Genomic DNA, 17,009 nt, shown 5'->3' on the forward strand with positions numbered 1-17,009 from the left:
GCATTCGGGTTATACTATGCGGACCGTCAAGCGTTTGACTGAAAACCCAAATTGTCAGCAAGATGGTATCAAGATTACTTAAATTTCGTTATAATATGTTACACGTCTAAAAGTATATGTATACGCACATTACTGTCAAGTGTGTCTATATACGAACATTTACAAAAAGAAAAATGTAAAAATCTGCAATAAGCTTTTATTCAAACAATTCAAGACATGAAGGGATAGAGTTACAAGAAATGAAAATATGTGCAACTAATTTACACTTCCAACCTTAAAAAGGGCATTATTGTAAATAAAAAAACAAAAAATCGTCATAAGGAAGGTCGATATTAGTTCCCACAAGCAGGTTTTAATTCACGATTTCAGCGGGCCGAGCAACGTTCTTCTCGTTGTTGATCTCAATCAAGCTATCTTGAACCAACTCGGTTGCATATGGCTACCACATCTGCCCAGTTCCTGTAAATTTTGGTTAATAAAAACATTAAAACTTCCAAAAAATACATAAATAAATAAATTGATTATATCAACAAATATTTACCCTTTGGATGTGTCGAATGCGAGTCCTACTGTATTCTTAGCCTCTTCAATCGCGTAACTGAATCTTCTAATCTCTGACGGAGAACATAGTTTATTATCTGTGACGCGAAGCTCAGAGGGCTTCACGTCACAAAAAATAGGAATAACTTTTTTCCTCGCCTCCATCATTAAAGCAAGTTCGTGAAGACAAAAATATGATTCACAATAACGGGGTGAAAAGACCGCGACACCAATCTTGCAACCAATTATTGCATTATCAATATGCTCAAAAAGTTTATCACCCGGTTTCATGTTCTTGTTGTCAAGAAACGACGGGATTCTTGACAACACAAGTTGGTGGTAGAGCAAAGAGGCAATTGATCTTTTGGTATCGATCCCACGATGGTTTATGAAAACATCACATGCGGGTTGAACCGCTCGTTGTGCCTTTTGTAATGCTATTTGGCGTTTGATGGTGTTTAACATGGCTGCACGTTGCATGGTTTCTTTTTTAGGAAAGTGAAAGTAAAATCTTAAATGTTTTTGTTTTGGCTAAGGTTGGAGTTTTAAGGTTGTGTTGAAGGTTTGTATTTATAGATGACATGGGATTGAATGAGAATGTCTTTTTTTGGACTTATTAGAATAGAAGTAAACATGACCAAATTAGTAAAAAAGTTGCAACTTACAATTATTATATTATAATATGTTGAATGGACCGATTCATTGATGCAACACTTAATACCCTCTAAACTTAATTTTTGGGAGAACTTGTAATATATTTGTTACATTGTGTATATTATATAAAAAAAAAAGCGAGTATAAGATATCAAATAACGTAAAAAAAGTTCTCTGGTCACTTGGACAATGCCTGGATCCGTCCTTTCAAAGAATTACGCAGCAACAATGTAATAATATATGGTCGAAAATTTGTATCTATGTATCTGTTTATAAGTACGGTTTATATATATTTTTTAAAATTTTTAATTTTGTTTACTAAAAAAAGAAAATAATTTGAATATTCAATCAATGTTGAGGCTAAAGAATTGACAAGCAGACAAAGTGACAAACAATATTTTGAATGTTTTTTCAGTCAAGGGAATTTCCAAAGACCCTTCAAACACGTTTTTCAACCATTTTGTGTTCATATACGATGATAAAACGTTTGTCAAGTTCATCAACATTTTGTTAATCATGTTATTATTAATGTCTTTCTTGCAGGCCGGGACAAATTCCGACATTTTACAGATTCTTGTTTCAAGAGTTTGGTGACTGCGTAAGATACTAAATCACGATAAACGAGTTGCTCTCAACTGTTTGGCAACTGTTCAGCTGCCAATTCTGATGTTATGCATAATATGTTATTGGCTCATGGGAAGGCTGCAAAGCGTTATCACGAAGACACGAACATTATCAGGCAAGTTGTGACTATTAATTCAAATTGTATGCATTTTTGTGCAATCAGTTCTTCACAACAAGGCAGATTGATCGGACTTGTTACACACTGTTTCGTGTATGAGCCGATACAAATAGTGACTTGTTTGATATAAAAGGGCTTGAGTCAGTTTTGGGTTGAACCCTGTGAACACGTTTCACTAAACAGGTCGTGATCGTGTCAGTACGTCGTGTTCACGGGGTGATCCTTTCAATCCATTTATTGTTTATTCTATTCTTCTAAATGTGTGTCATAAGTTAAATTTGTTGGGTATTTTGCCAAGGTTTAAAACTTCAAGGAAAATCGACTTTAGATCACATAATTAAAATGTATTTGTTTTATGTACATTCGCAATTTTGGTTGTAAAATTGTAAATTTAAAGTATATATACACACACATAGGGATGAGCAAAATCGTTACTGGTACCGGTACCGGTACCAAAGTTTTAAGTTTCGGTACCGGTACGGGACCGAGACCGGGACCGAGACCGGTACCGGTATTTCCCGAATTTTTGCCTTCAATCCCGGTCTCGTACCGGTACCGGTACCAAGATTTCGTGATTTTCGGGACCGGCACTGGTACGGTCCCGATCTCATCCCTACACACACACACATAACCATTACAAGTTTGTACAAATAATAACAAAATGTATAAATCTATCTAAATGGCAACGTCACCAGCGTGCTAACAGGCGATTAAATCTTAGGATTATGTGATGATAAAAAACACACACAAAAAAAAAACACCACCACGTTCTGACCATGAAGCGAGCACATCGGCCATTAGGCGCGGCCGCGAGAACAACGACAACGTTGTACAAAGAAAAACACAAAAACCACCACCATCACAACGAGTTTGTACAAATAATAACAAAATGTAGAAATATATCTAAATGACAACGTCATCGTGTTAACAGACGATGATTAAATCTTAAGATTTACGTGACAATAAAAAACACAAAAAACCACCACCATGTTCTGATCATAAAGCGAGCACACCAGGCGTAGGCGCAGCCGTGAGGACGACGAAGACTGGGATTCAGATGTTGGCTTGATAGCGACGTCGGCGCCTATTACATTAGTGACGCTGATATTTAGATAGAATTTTGTTATTACTTGTACAAACTCGTTGTAATGGTTGCGTGTATATATCTTATTTATTTACATTGTTTAGTTATAATTTTTATAATTGTTGATAAAGAAAATCAACAAAAAATCTTTTTTTAATAAAACAACAAAATAAAAAAACGATAATTAAAATAAATAAAATTAACATAAACAGATAAAAAAACGTCCTTTTAGAAACACTCATATATGCCACAGATATAACTATCCTTGGCATATAAGGGAGTGTGGGCCCTGGGATGTGGTTAGTACAACCTTTTTTTAATTTAGATGATATCAAAAGGGGTTTGTTACGTACATAATATGGTGTTTCTAAAACACCCACCCAATCAGCCAAGGATTGGTCAATTCATAGCATGTTGGTGGGGTGTTTAATAAAAATGTGTTTTCTTTTGTCTTTTTTATTATTATATTATTTTTTTGTTGTCTTTTCTATTCTTTTATTTTATTTTATCTTTTGTTTGTTTTTGACTTTTGTATTAGTAATCTTTTAAAAAAAATACTTTTTAAATATTTTTCATTTTAAACCAAGTTTTGAGTAAAACTGAGTAAAATTCAAACTTCTCGTTTTAAGGAGAAGTTCGACTTTTAAATAAAATCAGTCATAAATACAATTTAGAAGTTTGACTTTTAAATTCATACATACAATTTTAATAAAAACTTGTATTTATGAGTATTTAATTTTGTTTTTATATCCTCGTATTATTCAAACTCGAACTTGGTTTAAAATGAAAAATATTTAAAAAGTATTTTTTTAAAAAGATTATTTTTTAAAATGAAAAATGATATGCCATGGATGGGCCAATTCTAGGTAAAACCGAGTTAATAGGAAATATTTCGGGTAAAAGTCGAACTTCTCGTTTCAACAATTTTAAAATTGAAACGAAACAACATAAACAAGACAAAATTTATATAATAATATTAAATACATAATAACGAGTTCGAAAAAAAGAAGCAAAACACAAAAACAAATCTAAACTGCAGCACCACCCGCGTCGTCGTCTCATCTGTGTGTGGTGGGCTTATCCCTAACATCATCGTCGTCGTCGTCGTTCTACCGTCGCAACATCTCGGATTTTTCGTATTTGTATTCGTTTATGTTTACCCGACTCGGGAATGTAATTCGGAACTTTCTTATTAATGAAAATTTGTATTTATGAGTATTTAATTTTGTTTAATTCATTTTATATCCTCATATTATTCAAACTCGAACTTGGTTTAAAATGAAAAATATTAAAAAAAATATTTTTTATAAAAAGATTATTTTTTAAAATGAAAAAATAATATGCCATGGATTGACCAATCCTTGGTAAAACCGAGTTAATAGGAAATATTTCGGGTAAAAGTTGAACTTCTCGTTTCAACAATTTTAAAATTGAAACGAAAAACATAAACAAAACAAAATTTATATAATAATATTAAATACATAATAATGAGTTCGAAAAAAAGAAACAAAACACAAAAACAAATCTAAACTGCAGCACCACCCACGTCGTCGTCTCGTCTGCGTGTGGTGGGCTTATTCCCAACATCATCGTCGTCGTCGTTCTACTGTCGTAACATCTCGGATTTTTCGTATTTGTATTCGTTTATGTTTACCCAACTCGGGAATGTAATTCGGAACTTTCTTATTAATAAAAACTTATATTTATGAGTATTTAATTTTGTTTAATTCATTTTATATTCTCGTATTATTCAAATGAAGTTTATATATACAAACTGACAATTTCTCAATTTTAAATATACAAATAGGCAGCTATTAGAACTTAAAATTAACAATGCTTGCCTGTTAAGAACACATCGAAAGAGCAGCTATAATCACCGTTGTCGGCGCAGGGCATCGTATAAAAGGGCCTTGCTGCGAGTGGGTACCGATGCAGTATGAAAAAGTCGGTGTCATACCTGCAATCAGTCAAAATTTAAAAAGAAAATTAACAAGATTAAAAAAGGGAAACAAAACTAACAAACCTGATAATACAGTAAAAGTAATTATAATTACACTAATATTATTACTATTATATAAAAAAATGTTAGTCAAAGTTTGAGAACTTCACATACTTCTCCAACACGAGCTTCCCTAACGCTCTTTCTGACTCTGTGTTAAGGTCTCCGAGCGGATCTGCTTCAACACCAGCGTCCTACACGGGAATAATTTTATCAAACATGGGTCGGGTCAGAATGACTGAATAATTAAAATACAAATTCACTCCTCAAAGCGTAAAGAAAACTAAACCGCAACATCTTAACAGAACTAGCACAGTTTTACCAACCTTAAGCATCTTGATCCCTTCTTCAAAAGTGAGTCGCAAGGTCTTCCGCAAGTACTGCGTAATTGAATAAGAAAACATTAACGTACAACAGTAGTATATTAATATCATAGTCGCAAGGTCTTCTAGTTGAAGTTTTATCGCCTTTATTCCCTGATCATCCTTTTGCTTTTTCTCTGATAAAGCACTGAACTTTCTTATAATCCTTTCTCTAAATTCATCTGCAATGTCGAATGTTCAGACTGAAGTTGATGAGATAGAGATCTCTTGGGAACATTCAGAATATTAATATCATAGATGTAACAAATTAACATAATAAACGAGAGAGGAATTTAACCTACTTTCAATGGTGTAAAGGGATACTGTTTGTCGATGGCTTCTAGTTCTTGTTTGCATTTTGCATTCAAAGCATCAAACATCTCAACAAACAGATGGTCAACCACATCCATCACCTATATATATCAGTAGTGATGAATTTATTTTTATTTGAAATTAATTAATTATACAACAAGTAGTAATCTGTACATACCTCAAAATAGTGCTCCTTAATCTCCATTTCGGCGTCAAGACCGACGAATTCACACAAATGCCTGTGTGTGTAGGAGTCCTCGGCTCGGAAAACGGGGCCAGCCTCAAAGACACGCCCAAGTTCAGCAGTGATTACCATCTGGTTGTAAAACTGTGGCGACTGTGCGAGACATGCAGGCTTTCCTTTGTAGTCGAGTTTAAAAACAGCAGCACCGCCTTCGCTCGCGCGTGGAAGTATCTTTGGGGTGTGAATCTGGACAAAATCTAGATCCAGCAGAATCTGTCCAAACAACTGCAGAAAACAATATCGGCTTTGGTTATATATGCTGCTTGACAAACATAATACAGTAAGCAAGCAATGAATAGTAAACTGAAATTCAATGCAGAGTAATTTAGAAACAACAGGAAAGGAAATGCTAATTACATTTGATATGCGGGACTTGAGACTAAAAATCCCATTATTTGCTAGGGTGCGCAAGTTGATAACCCTTTGGTCTAACCGTGTGTCCTGATTCACACGAACGATTTGGACTCCAGCCTGCATAACAACAAAACAGTCACACAAAATTGGGACAAACTGATGGGCGTAACAACGTCTAGTTATCAAATACAGTATGTATATATATATATATTATATACCTCCAAGGCGTTGGCAATTTCAATCTCACTCCTAGCAGCATCCTCAAGAGTTATAGGAAGTACCGATTCAGCTCTGTTTACACAATAAATCATGTACTTCAACCTGCAAGCAAAGCAAATGTGGTATTATTATTATTATTATTAACTAATATTTCATTCATACAAACTAGCAGACAGAGAGAAACGAAGTGCACTTCACCTGGTGCTGAGATACGCCTTTAATAAGGTTTGGGGGAACTATTACGATTCCTTGAACATCAACAACGGATTCTTTGGTAGCATACTTAAACAGCATTTGGGCACTATCAACGTTGACACTTGAAGCATCCACCGTCACTACGCATTGCACCGGTAATAGCTTTTGACTGAAGATTCTGACTGAATACTAACGTCTCCGTAATTAGCAGAACCGCTGTCAATGTTTTCCATCGGTTTGTGTGAAGAAGAAAGAAGACGACGAACGAGCTCTGTTAATATTATTAATTAAAAACTAAGTTTCAAATGTTTTCCATAATAATAATATTATAATAAAACGCTTTTATAAGAACTCCAACCGAACCCTGATGGGCTTGGGCTTTCTGAAATATCCAGCCTGAAACTGACCTTAGAAATAATAATAATAACTAGTGTGTTCCGGACGCGCTTTGCGCGGGGAACTCGGCAACGTATCCGAATATTAAAACGTAAATATGCAAGCACATCGTAACGAATAACACTTTGGCACAACAAAATAAAAGTTTATCTAACTATCAAAAGAACTTGGTTGGTATTAGTTCGACTCATTATGTGATTGATGTGCTACCGACACTCGATATATGGTTTATAATAAAATAGTTGTATTGCGAATAATAATCCGTTGTCATCGCTACTTATATAACTTATTGTGAGTACAACTTCGTTTAACAACATGAAAGAGATAAAAATAGGAGCATGTCGTGATGGTATACTAAAAAGGTTTTAAAAATATTGTATGTTAAACGTTACAAAAGGATCAATAACTTAGATGTATAAGTAATAACAAATAACTATGTGGGAAGAAAAACACAAATTAAGACACATACTAAAACCATAAAAACCTTGAGATGCTAATGAAAAGTAAAAAAAGTTTAGCAAAAAAAAGTGTCATGTCTCAAAACTAAAATAGTTTAAAACTTTGAGGGGCTAAATTATAACAATATAAAATTCAAGGACTAAAATCGGAAAGCTTAAAGACATACCCGATTATTAATAATAATAATAATAATAATAATAATAATAATAATAATAATAATCGGGTTTGGTGGTGTGGTGTTGGTAGAGGAAGCTGGATCCAAATTATGATATTACGCTATTTTTGGTTTAATTAACGGGTCAAATGTTTTTTTTAGTATGGTCAAATTTAACTCGGTAACGGGTCAACTTTTTGTTTCATTAACGGTTAAAAGAAAGGTATTTTTAGTCTCATTAACAAATCAGTTTTGTTTACTTAACTGATCAAGTAAAAGTTTTTACTAACGGTTCAAATTTTACACGTTAAGGGGTCAATTTTTGTTTCTTTAAATTTTAAAGTTTTTTAATATATAACGGGCTGGGCTTAACCCTTCACGGCTGGATTCTTAATAATAGAAACTTGTATCTTGTAGAGTAATTTTGAGGATTTTATACATATTTCTTTCATTCTATGCTGGATTTTTTATATTAAAGAACGACAGAATTACAAATTTTGTCCTTTAAAAAAAACCAAATTACGGTTCGTGTCCTTTTCTTAGTTTCCTTGCAGGCGGTATCCTTTAAACTTTTTTTTCCTACACGTTATGTCCTTTACGCTAACTGGGTTAGAAAAACTCTGTTAAATCCCATCACGTGAGAAGCATGTGAGGGCATATTGGTCTTTTTGCCTACCCTGCAACTTCTTCTTCCTCTTCTTCTTCTTCATTTTGCAGATCTTAATTAGATTCATCAATTAACAATCTAGGGTTTCACCAATGGATCCCACCATCCCAATTTCATCACCATACCTCCCACTCTTCTTCTCCATCTTCTTAACCATCTACTCCTCCGCCCACTTGGGCAGAAATTGGGATGGTGGGATCCATTGGTGAAACCCTAGATTGTTAATTGATGAACCACCCTCTCCCCTGCACATCACATTTTTCCGGCACCAAATTTCCGGCCATCTTAGTTTTCCGTCGACCATGCAATCGACTGCAAATAATCACCAAAACCTGTCATGTTTACTCGAAGTAATAAACGCAGAATCTTGCGTCCTAAATGACGCGGTTACGACCTGTCAGGCCTTCTGATTGGAATTCAAATCGTCACCTTTGCCCTCTCAAAATCGGCCACTTATGTTATCCGAGTCCACTGCCGCCGCCGCAAGTTTTCCGGCGACGCTTCGCCTGTATCAAAGTGGGCACTATTCATGGTAAGTATTATATCAATCGAATCGCCTCTTCTTTCTGATTAAAAGCCCTATGTTTTTATTTACAAACTACAACGATGAAGAACGAATTTTAAACATGAAACTGAGTCAGGTTTTAGGGCTTGGCTGAGTATCGATATATTCTTTGGTGGTGGCCTGTTGAGGGAGACGATGATAGGACACAGAGACTATTTTTATAAGATCTGCAAAATGAAGAAGAAGAAGAAGAAGAAGTTGCAGGGTAGGCAAAAAGACCAATATGCCCTCACATGCTTCTCACGTGATGGGATTTAACAGAGTTTTTCTAACCCAGTTAGCGTAAAGGACATAACGTGTAGGAAAAAAAAGTTTAAAGGATACCGCCTGCAAGGAAACTAAGAAAAGGACACGAACCGTAATTTGGCTTTTTTTAAAGGACAAAATTTGTAATTCTGTCTTAAAGAACAAAATTCATTGAATAAAGGTGGAATGAGTATATTTTTTTCATCGGACCTTATTTATTTTTATAAATACACATAGCATAAATTTTATTTTTTTTAAATAATGAACCTTATTTATTTTTAATAGTTTGACAAATCCCGTGTAATACACTGATTTAAAAGCTAGTAACTAATATAATAATAATAATAATATAACAATCATAATAACAACGGCTATGAATGAGTTTGGATTTTAACGATCCTAACTTTGGCCAACGTAACACGATAATCCCAACTTTCAACTTAGGATGCGCTTTTTTCACATAATTCGCGGAATTTCAAAGGAATTGGAAAAAAAATCCCACGGCTTGGCGTGTTTGTTTCGTTAGAATTGGAATCTTAATTCTATTTTAGAGTGTTGAACCAAAGAATTTCAAAATCCTTCTAAAATGTAGAGGAATCCAAGTAAATTCATTGGAATCTTTGATCGATCAACATGTTCGCATTCGGGTTGGCAATCCAATTCGTAGCGCTTCGAGTCGATTCGACCCCCGGGTCAATTCGCCTTCATTTCGGTTCAACGCTTTCGCCTTGGTTCAACACTCCAGGTTCATTTGCGTTCGGTTCGAAGCTCCGAGCCATTTCATGTTTGGTTTGACGCTCAAGGCCAGTTCGTTTCAACATTCCAGGTCAGTTATGTTAGACGAACGTCAAAGCGTGTGTGGTTCCACGCTCCACGTCAAAGCGCGTTCGGTTCAATTATTGACCTGAATGCGACACGTACTGTCGACACGAACACGACCTGGACACGTTATCGACCGTCGACTCGAACACGATCCGGATCACCAACATATGCGAGACCCCGTAACGTCGACCTCGACCCGAACGCGAAACAAAACATAGATCCGGACCATAGACTCGGTCGGTCGACTCGAACACGACTTAAATGTTGACCCAAGTTCTTGACTTTAACGTCTGGGGTTGGCTAGAGATGGTGGGTATTCGTGGTGATAGATTCCAATTCACATGTCAAACGAACACATCAAGAATGGAATTGGATTCCAATTCCTTGCAAGTCCAATTCCTATTACCCCACCTAGAAATCGATCAGTGTCTAGGTTTTGGTGGTTTTAAAGTTGATTATGATACCCTTGACCTACCCCCCATGTTTTTCGGTGACTAAACTAACTGGAGCAAGCGGTGTTGATTTGGTGGTGTACGGTTCCAACGAGCTAACCCAGGGCTGAAAATTTAGATACGTACACAAGTACACGACGGGAACCTACATGATCTTAACATGTATCTTGTATATAAACAAACATGTTCATTTTCTTAACGTGCGAACACAAACAAAAGAAACTCCGTTCGATTGTTTGTTTGGTTAAGTTAAATGAACAAACACGAACATGTTGTGTTCAGGTTTGTTCGATTCATTTACAAGGTGAAAATATATGTGTTCATTAGGTGTACATTTATAAGCAAATCAGCACAAAGGCTGTTATTTGGATATACAGATTACGGGGACTTAAGAAACTATTTAAGTTGATTTTTTGACACCACAGTTGGGTATTTATATTATTGTTTCTCAATCTTGATTTTATAATATTAACATCAAACCTAGGGCTTACAATTTATACTAAGAGATGAATACAAAACATGTACCTACACGACTTTAACAGGTAATATAAGGCATTTGTTTACCTGTTAAGTACAAGTAAAGTATCTGATTAGATTTTTATAATTAAATAGATATATAATTATAGAGCATTCTCATTCGTCCTATCAAATTTTGTGAGTGGGTTTCTCTGTATATTTAAAAAGTTCCTGTAGTATCTTATAAATTATTCAATATTTATACAAATTGACAATTTCTCAGTTTTAAATATACAAATAGAAAGAGCAGCTATAATCACCGTTGTCGGCGCAAGGCATCGTATAAAAGGGCCTAGCTGCGAGTGGGTACCGATGCAGTATGAAAATGTCGGTGTCATACCTGCAATCAGTCAAAATTTAAAAAGAAAATTAACAAGATTAAAAAAGGGAAACAAAACTAATAAACCTGGTAATATAGTAAAAGTAATTATTTATTACACTAATATTATTACTATTATATAAAAAAAGGTTAGTTAAAGTTTGAGAACTTCACATACTTCTCCAACACGAGCTTCCCTAACGCTCTTTCTGACTCTGTGTTAAGGTCTCCGAGCGGATCTGCTTCAACACCAGCGTCCTACACGGGAATAATTTTATCAAACATGGGTCGGGTCAGAATGACTGAATAATTAAAATACAAATTCACTCCTCAAAGCGTAAAGAAAACTAAACCGCAACATCTTAACAGAACTAGCACAGTTTTACCAACCTTAAGCATCTTGATCCCTTCTTCAAAAGTGAGTCGCAAGGTCTTCCGCAAGTACTGCGTAATTGAATAAGAAAACATTAACGTACAACAGTAGTATATTAAAATCATAGTCGCAAGGTCTTCTAGTTGAAGTTTTATCGCCTTTATTCCCTGATCATCCTTTTGCTTTTTCTCTGATAAAGCACTGAACTTTCTTATAATCCTTTCTCTAAATTCATCTGCAATGTCGAATGTTCAGACTGAAGTTGATGAGATAGAGATCTCTTGGGAACATTCAGAATATTAATATCATAGATGTAACAAATTAACATAATAAACGAGAGAGGAATTTAACCTACTTTCAATGGTGTAAAGGGATACTGTTTGTCGATGGCTTCTAGTTCTTGTTTGCATTTTGCATTCAAAGCATCAAACATCTCAACAAACAGATGGTCAACCACATCCATCACCTATATATATCAGTAGTGATGAATTTATTTTTATTTGAAATTAATTAATTATACAACAAGTAGTAATCTGTACATACCTCAAAATAGTGCTCCTTAATCTCCATTTCGGCGTCAAGACCGACGAATTCACACAAATGCCTGTGTGTGTAGGAGTCCTCGGCTCGGAAAACGGGGCCAGCCTCAAAGACACGCCCAAGTTCAGCAGTGATTACCATCTGGTTGTAAAACTGTGGCGACTGTGCAAGTCCACATTCTTTTTAAAGTTATTAATATGATGGGATTAATCCATGTGAGACTTAAAAGATTAGTTAGGCTGAGCTGGGTACGTCATTATGGGCTGCCAAAATATTAACTTTGAGCCCTGAAGAAACACTAATTGACCCCGGGCAGATTACGGATAATCTGGGGGTTAAATAGATGTTTCCCACGAGGGGTTATGTCCGGCAAAGATGGTTCTGGTGACCTGCAAAACAGACACCGTGAGCTCGTCACTTAGAAGGGGGGGGGGTACCACCTTGTGACCACCCTCCGGCGTGAGAATCAGACTAGATTGCTCTTGAATATAAGTGTATATTAAGATATTGCTAGAAAAGATAAGATGTGATAAGGTAATGTAATGTGTCCATACCATTCCAAGGTGTTGGAGTATTTATAGCCGAAGGTAGGTTTCCAAGCAGGTACAGCCGGCTGAATAGTATTCCTGTTCTGCCAACTGTGGGCTACGCACGTGCCATGCTGGTGGTTGGTGGGTAGGCAGCGGCTGATAGTGACCAGGCCGGCTGTGTACTTTTCCTGTTCCACCAACTGCAGGCTATGCACGTCCTCCGACAGGTTGGTGAGTAGGCAGCGGCTGATAGTGACATACAGTACAAGAGCGTGCTGCTCGTCATACTGTTGTCAGTGAGCTGTCGTATCTTTGGTCAAATCTTTTGTCCATACCTCGTCAGGTACAGTACAAAAGATCCTCCAGTATCGTACGGACTGGCTCATTTGTGCGGGAGTGTTCCCGGCTTTGTGCGGGAGTGTTCCCGGCTTGCTCACTCCTTCTTCAAGTGACATTACTGAATTATTTAAAAGTTAAGTGCCTTGTGCGTGTAGCCTTGCTGCGCGGGTAGCCTTCCCTGATGGCTAGTATCCGTTGCTGCGGGAACAGGCGGAGTACGTCGACCATTGGGAGGCTTTTCCTGCGGGAACAGCTTGCGTACTGCGCGTAAGGACGTCACGTCTCTGAGCATGGTGGGTCCTGCGGATCCAGTTGGTTTCTGCGCAGACGTCTCTTCAAGGTGAGTCTTGCGAGTTTAGCCTTTGCGCAGACGTCCCTGTTGAAGGTGAGTCTTGCGGGTTCAACTGCGCAGACGTCCCTCTTTGAGGTGAGTCTTGCTGGGACCTACCTCTTCAAGTCCCCCCAGTCCAATGTTCTTCTCATGAATTGTTAATAAGTGAGGTGAACTTTTGGACTTAAGCAAAGGGTTTTGAAAAGGGTTTAGTTTTAAGATTTTCCATGGGGATTCTTCCCGCGGAAGTCCTAATGTCACGTGCAGAAATTCCCGACTTTTCTGTTTGATCTTTGGGTATGATGCGGGTAGGTCTGTAACCTCCTCGCAAGTCAGGAGCGTTGAGTTCCACTTGTATAGATTCTCTATGAGGTTTTGGTAGTTTTGAACATAGTGATCAATTATGTTAAAACAACCAATTCCATCTTGGAGCTTCAAACAATCTAGTTCTCGACGTTCCCGCTATGCGGGGATGTTATTCCCGTTTCCGCAAGCATGGCCCAGAAGATCCTTCTTGGTTTCAATTCCCTGCGGAGTTCTAGGTATGTGAAGGGTTTCGCCTTGACACTGTACCCGCACTCGTCTTATAGTTACTTTACTTCCAAGGTATTCCTGGCTTCAATTCCCTGCGGGTGCTAAGTATGTGAAGGGTTTTGCCTTGACACTGTACCTGCACCCGTCTTATAGTTACTTGGTCGCCGAGGTATTCTTGGCTTCAATTCCCTGCAGGTGCTAAGTATGTGAAGGGTTTTGCCTTAACACTGTACTCGCACCTGTCTTATAGTTACTTGGTTGCCAAGGTAAGAGGTATAGTCCCGCTTACTTTTGAATTTTTTTGAATCTTTTTGAAATTCGAAGAGTTGGTGAAAGGATAAGAACAGTCCAAACTGTTGAAACGTCGTCCGACGGTTTCCTCTGACAGTTTCAGGACGTGTAGGAAGTTATGACGACGTGACAGTATATGGTCATTCCAGACGCTTTTTCAGGCGCGTGGGCGCAAGTTTTCGGGCGCGTGGCCGCGAAGTTTACGGCACGCGTCCTGTCAACAGCTGTTGCCAGCTTGCTTTTTCCACGTGTCATAGTTTCATTGCACCAGCGTTTTCCTCTTTCTTCCGCATTAAATTCATCGCATTCATTGCGATGAGTATATAAAGGGAGGAGATGTTGCATCTCAACTCACAGTTTCACCTCTCTTCTTCTTCTAAACGATTTCCGGCGAATACTCTAACTTTTCTGTCGAGCATTCTCCTGAAATCGTTCTTGTTTACATCCCAAACATGTCTTCTCATGATCCTGAGGTTACTGTCGAGGAGTCCGATGTATACCTCGAGAATCCGTCGTCCACGTCGGACAAGGATGCCAAGAGTACTGCTGGCGAGTGCCAGTATGCTCTTCCGGTCGACCTTTATCAGTACGTCGTCAGGAAGTTCATGCTAGAGCCTTTCGAGCCTGAGTTTCCTGCACCTCATCAGACGGTGTACGATGCCCCCAAGGGCAAGATAGGGGTGTACGCTGCATTCTTCATCTATGGGAATCTCAGGTTCCCATTGACGAAGTTTGTATACCATGTTCTGGAGAGACACGGTGTGCATCTGACTGAGGTACACCCAATGGCGATCGCCAAGATCCGCCATTTCGAGTGGGTGTGTCTCATTCTGGGTGTGGAGCCTCATGTTGACCGCCTGATGACCTTCTATTCCTGGAGGTGCATCCAGGGGTGGTATACCTTGGTCAATCGGATCAAGGGTTTGAAGATCTGCGCTACCGAGCGCAGTCTTCAATCTTGGAAGCGGGAGTTCTTCTATATCTCCGCTCGCGTCGTCCCCATAGCGATGACGTTCAAGAACGGGAGAGCTCTCCCGAACCTTCACGCCTCCAACTACCAGGAGGCGGAATGGTTCTCCAAGGTTTCCCGGATCCAGTCTTCGGTTTACCGCTTTGCGGAGTCCGGGATGGTGATGCTCGGGATGAGCCGGGTGTGGAAGGAGGCGTCACAGATTCCCATCGTCCTCGAATACGGTTTGAACTCTGTCCCTTACGGTATGCTTCATATTATCCGTTAATTTAGGGTTTTTGTTCTAACCGTTTTTTCTTTTTGTTTTCAGAGGGAAACGACTTGCAGTCTCTCCTGCAGCCGCGGGAGAGTGATGGTCCTGCTCGGATGGGTACTCGTGCTCTAGATGAGAACGAGTTGCTCATCCTTGAGCAAACGGCGGATCGGTTCGTGGAGGTCTACCCGCCAGGCCACGAGATCCTGAGCGCCAGGCGGCCAAGTAAAGAACTTTTTGGCCCTCGCCCTCTCAATGCTCAAACCTCTGCGGGAATTCCTCTAATTTTGTCATCTTCTGATGAGGAATCCGTAGATGGTCCTTTCTTGGCGAGGAAGAAGAAGGCTGCTGGCGGGAAGGGCAAGGTGAAGGTTGCCTCCACTGCCGATCAGGGGAATCAGTCAGAGTCGGAGACCGAGAGTGAAGAGGTGGGGGGGAACCCTGGTGGTGATGAGACCACTGTTCCGGAGGTTGAGACAGCTGTCACCTCCGGGCAGCCTAGTACAACGACGGTGACCGGCGTGAAGAGGCCGGCTCCATCGGGTTCGTCCCCGCCTATTAGCACCTTCAAGCTCAAGAGGACTCGTAAGTGTAAACTTTAACTTTAACTTCATATCTTTCCGCCATTATATTTAAATATGTTGTCTTCATGCAGGCGTGGATGCAACCGCATTCCAGGGTGGAGCGGGGAGGAGCACTTCTGGACCCATGACGGTAGGTTTGGTCAACCTACCCGAAGCGATGACCCAGGCGGCTGCGCCTGCTTCACGTGTTGGTTCAGTTGCTCACTCGGTTGAGGCAACTGTTCTAACTGTGACGTCGTCTCCGCCGGCTGTTAGTGCCATATTCACTGATTCCTTCACTGAGCCGGCGGTGAGTTTTTCTGCGGGCTCTTCCGCAGCGGCGACCACGGTTGTGAGTTCACCTCCGGTGAGTTCACCTCTGTTGGTTCCTACGACGGCGGCTTCAACCGCGCCTCCGGCACCGGCGACTACCTCGCCCCCGGCCGGTTCAGCAGGTATGTTTGGGGTTGGGGCGTCTAGCCAATCTCTGCCTCTTTCCCATCTGCCTGACCTCTTGGATGGATATCCGTTAGGTTCGGGTGATGGGTTTGGCGGCTACAGGCCTGTCGTCGACCCTACAGGTGCGTAGGGTTATTTTGGCCTGTTATGTTTTTTTTTTATCATATTTTCCTAACTGCTTTTTGTTTTTGCAGTGTCGGATTCGAATGAGGTGTTTATTCCGCGGTGGAACATCCGCCGGGGAACCACCCTTCGGACGGCTGTGGACTGCGTCGAGTGGGCGCCCCACGCCGCCCCCAGTGGTGCACTGGGAGAAGCTATGTCAAGCTACCAAGAGGGTAGGCTGACAAACGAGCTTCGAATTCTCCTTGCCCGGATGCAGCCGCGCGTCCAGCTGCTTTGTCGTGAAAACGACAAGTTAAAAGCAGCTCGTATCCAAAAAGTAGCTCAGGCGCGGGCTGTCCGGGAGGAGAACAGGAGGCTCTCCGCCGTTGCTGCGGAGAAGGAGAAGGCCTTCAAGGCCCT

At 39.4% G+C, this 17,009-nt stretch overlaps 1 protein-coding gene and 1 pseudogene across 1 annotated transcript; both read right to left on the bottom strand.

Annotated features, from left to right (window-relative positions):
* Window positions 1-352: 352 nt before the first annotated feature.
* Window positions 353-1,170, bottom strand: LOC143549228 (putative 2' cyclic ADP-D-ribose synthase BdTIR; annotated as a pseudogene).
* Window positions 1,171-4,815: 3,645 nt separating this feature from the next.
* LOC143549223 (aspartate--tRNA ligase 2, cytoplasmic-like) lies at window positions 4,816-12,355 on the bottom strand. Its single transcript, XM_077040173.1, has 12 exons — window positions 12,218-12,355; window positions 12,030-12,140; window positions 11,692-11,745; window positions 11,480-11,559; window positions 11,218-11,322; window positions 6,510-6,612; window positions 6,295-6,408; window positions 5,872-6,162; window positions 5,684-5,794; window positions 5,346-5,399; window positions 5,134-5,213; window positions 4,816-4,977 (listed from the first exon to the last, which is right to left on the bottom strand). The coding sequence occupies exons 1-12, from the start codon at window positions 12,353-12,355 to the stop codon at window positions 4,848-4,850; spliced, it is 1,371 nt and encodes a 456-aa protein (XP_076896288.1). The 3' UTR covers window positions 4,816-4,847.
* Between the last annotated feature and the right edge of the window lie 4,654 nt (window positions 12,356-17,009).

Source organism: Bidens hawaiensis, unplaced genomic scaffold (assembly GCF_021521415.1).
Source record: "Bidens hawaiensis isolate Kalapana, Puna unplaced genomic scaffold, B.hawaiensis_p1.1 tig00015451_1, whole genome shotgun sequence".
In the NCBI taxonomy this organism is placed as follows: domain Eukaryota; kingdom Viridiplantae; phylum Streptophyta; class Magnoliopsida; order Asterales; family Asteraceae; genus Bidens; species Bidens hawaiensis.

Coding starts and splice junctions, on each gene's coding strand:
- LOC143549223 (XM_077040173.1), bottom strand. CDS start 12,355: ATGGTAATCACTGCTGAACTTGGGCGTGTCTTTGAGGCTGGCCCCGTT. Junction 11,746..12,029: donor ATCCCTTTACACCATTGAAA/GTAGGTTAAATT, acceptor TCAATTACGCAG/TACTTGCGGAAGACCTTGCG. Junction 5,795..5,871: donor TTAAGGAGCACTATTTTGAG/GTATGTACAGAT, acceptor TGATATATATAG/GTGATGGATGTGGTTGACCA.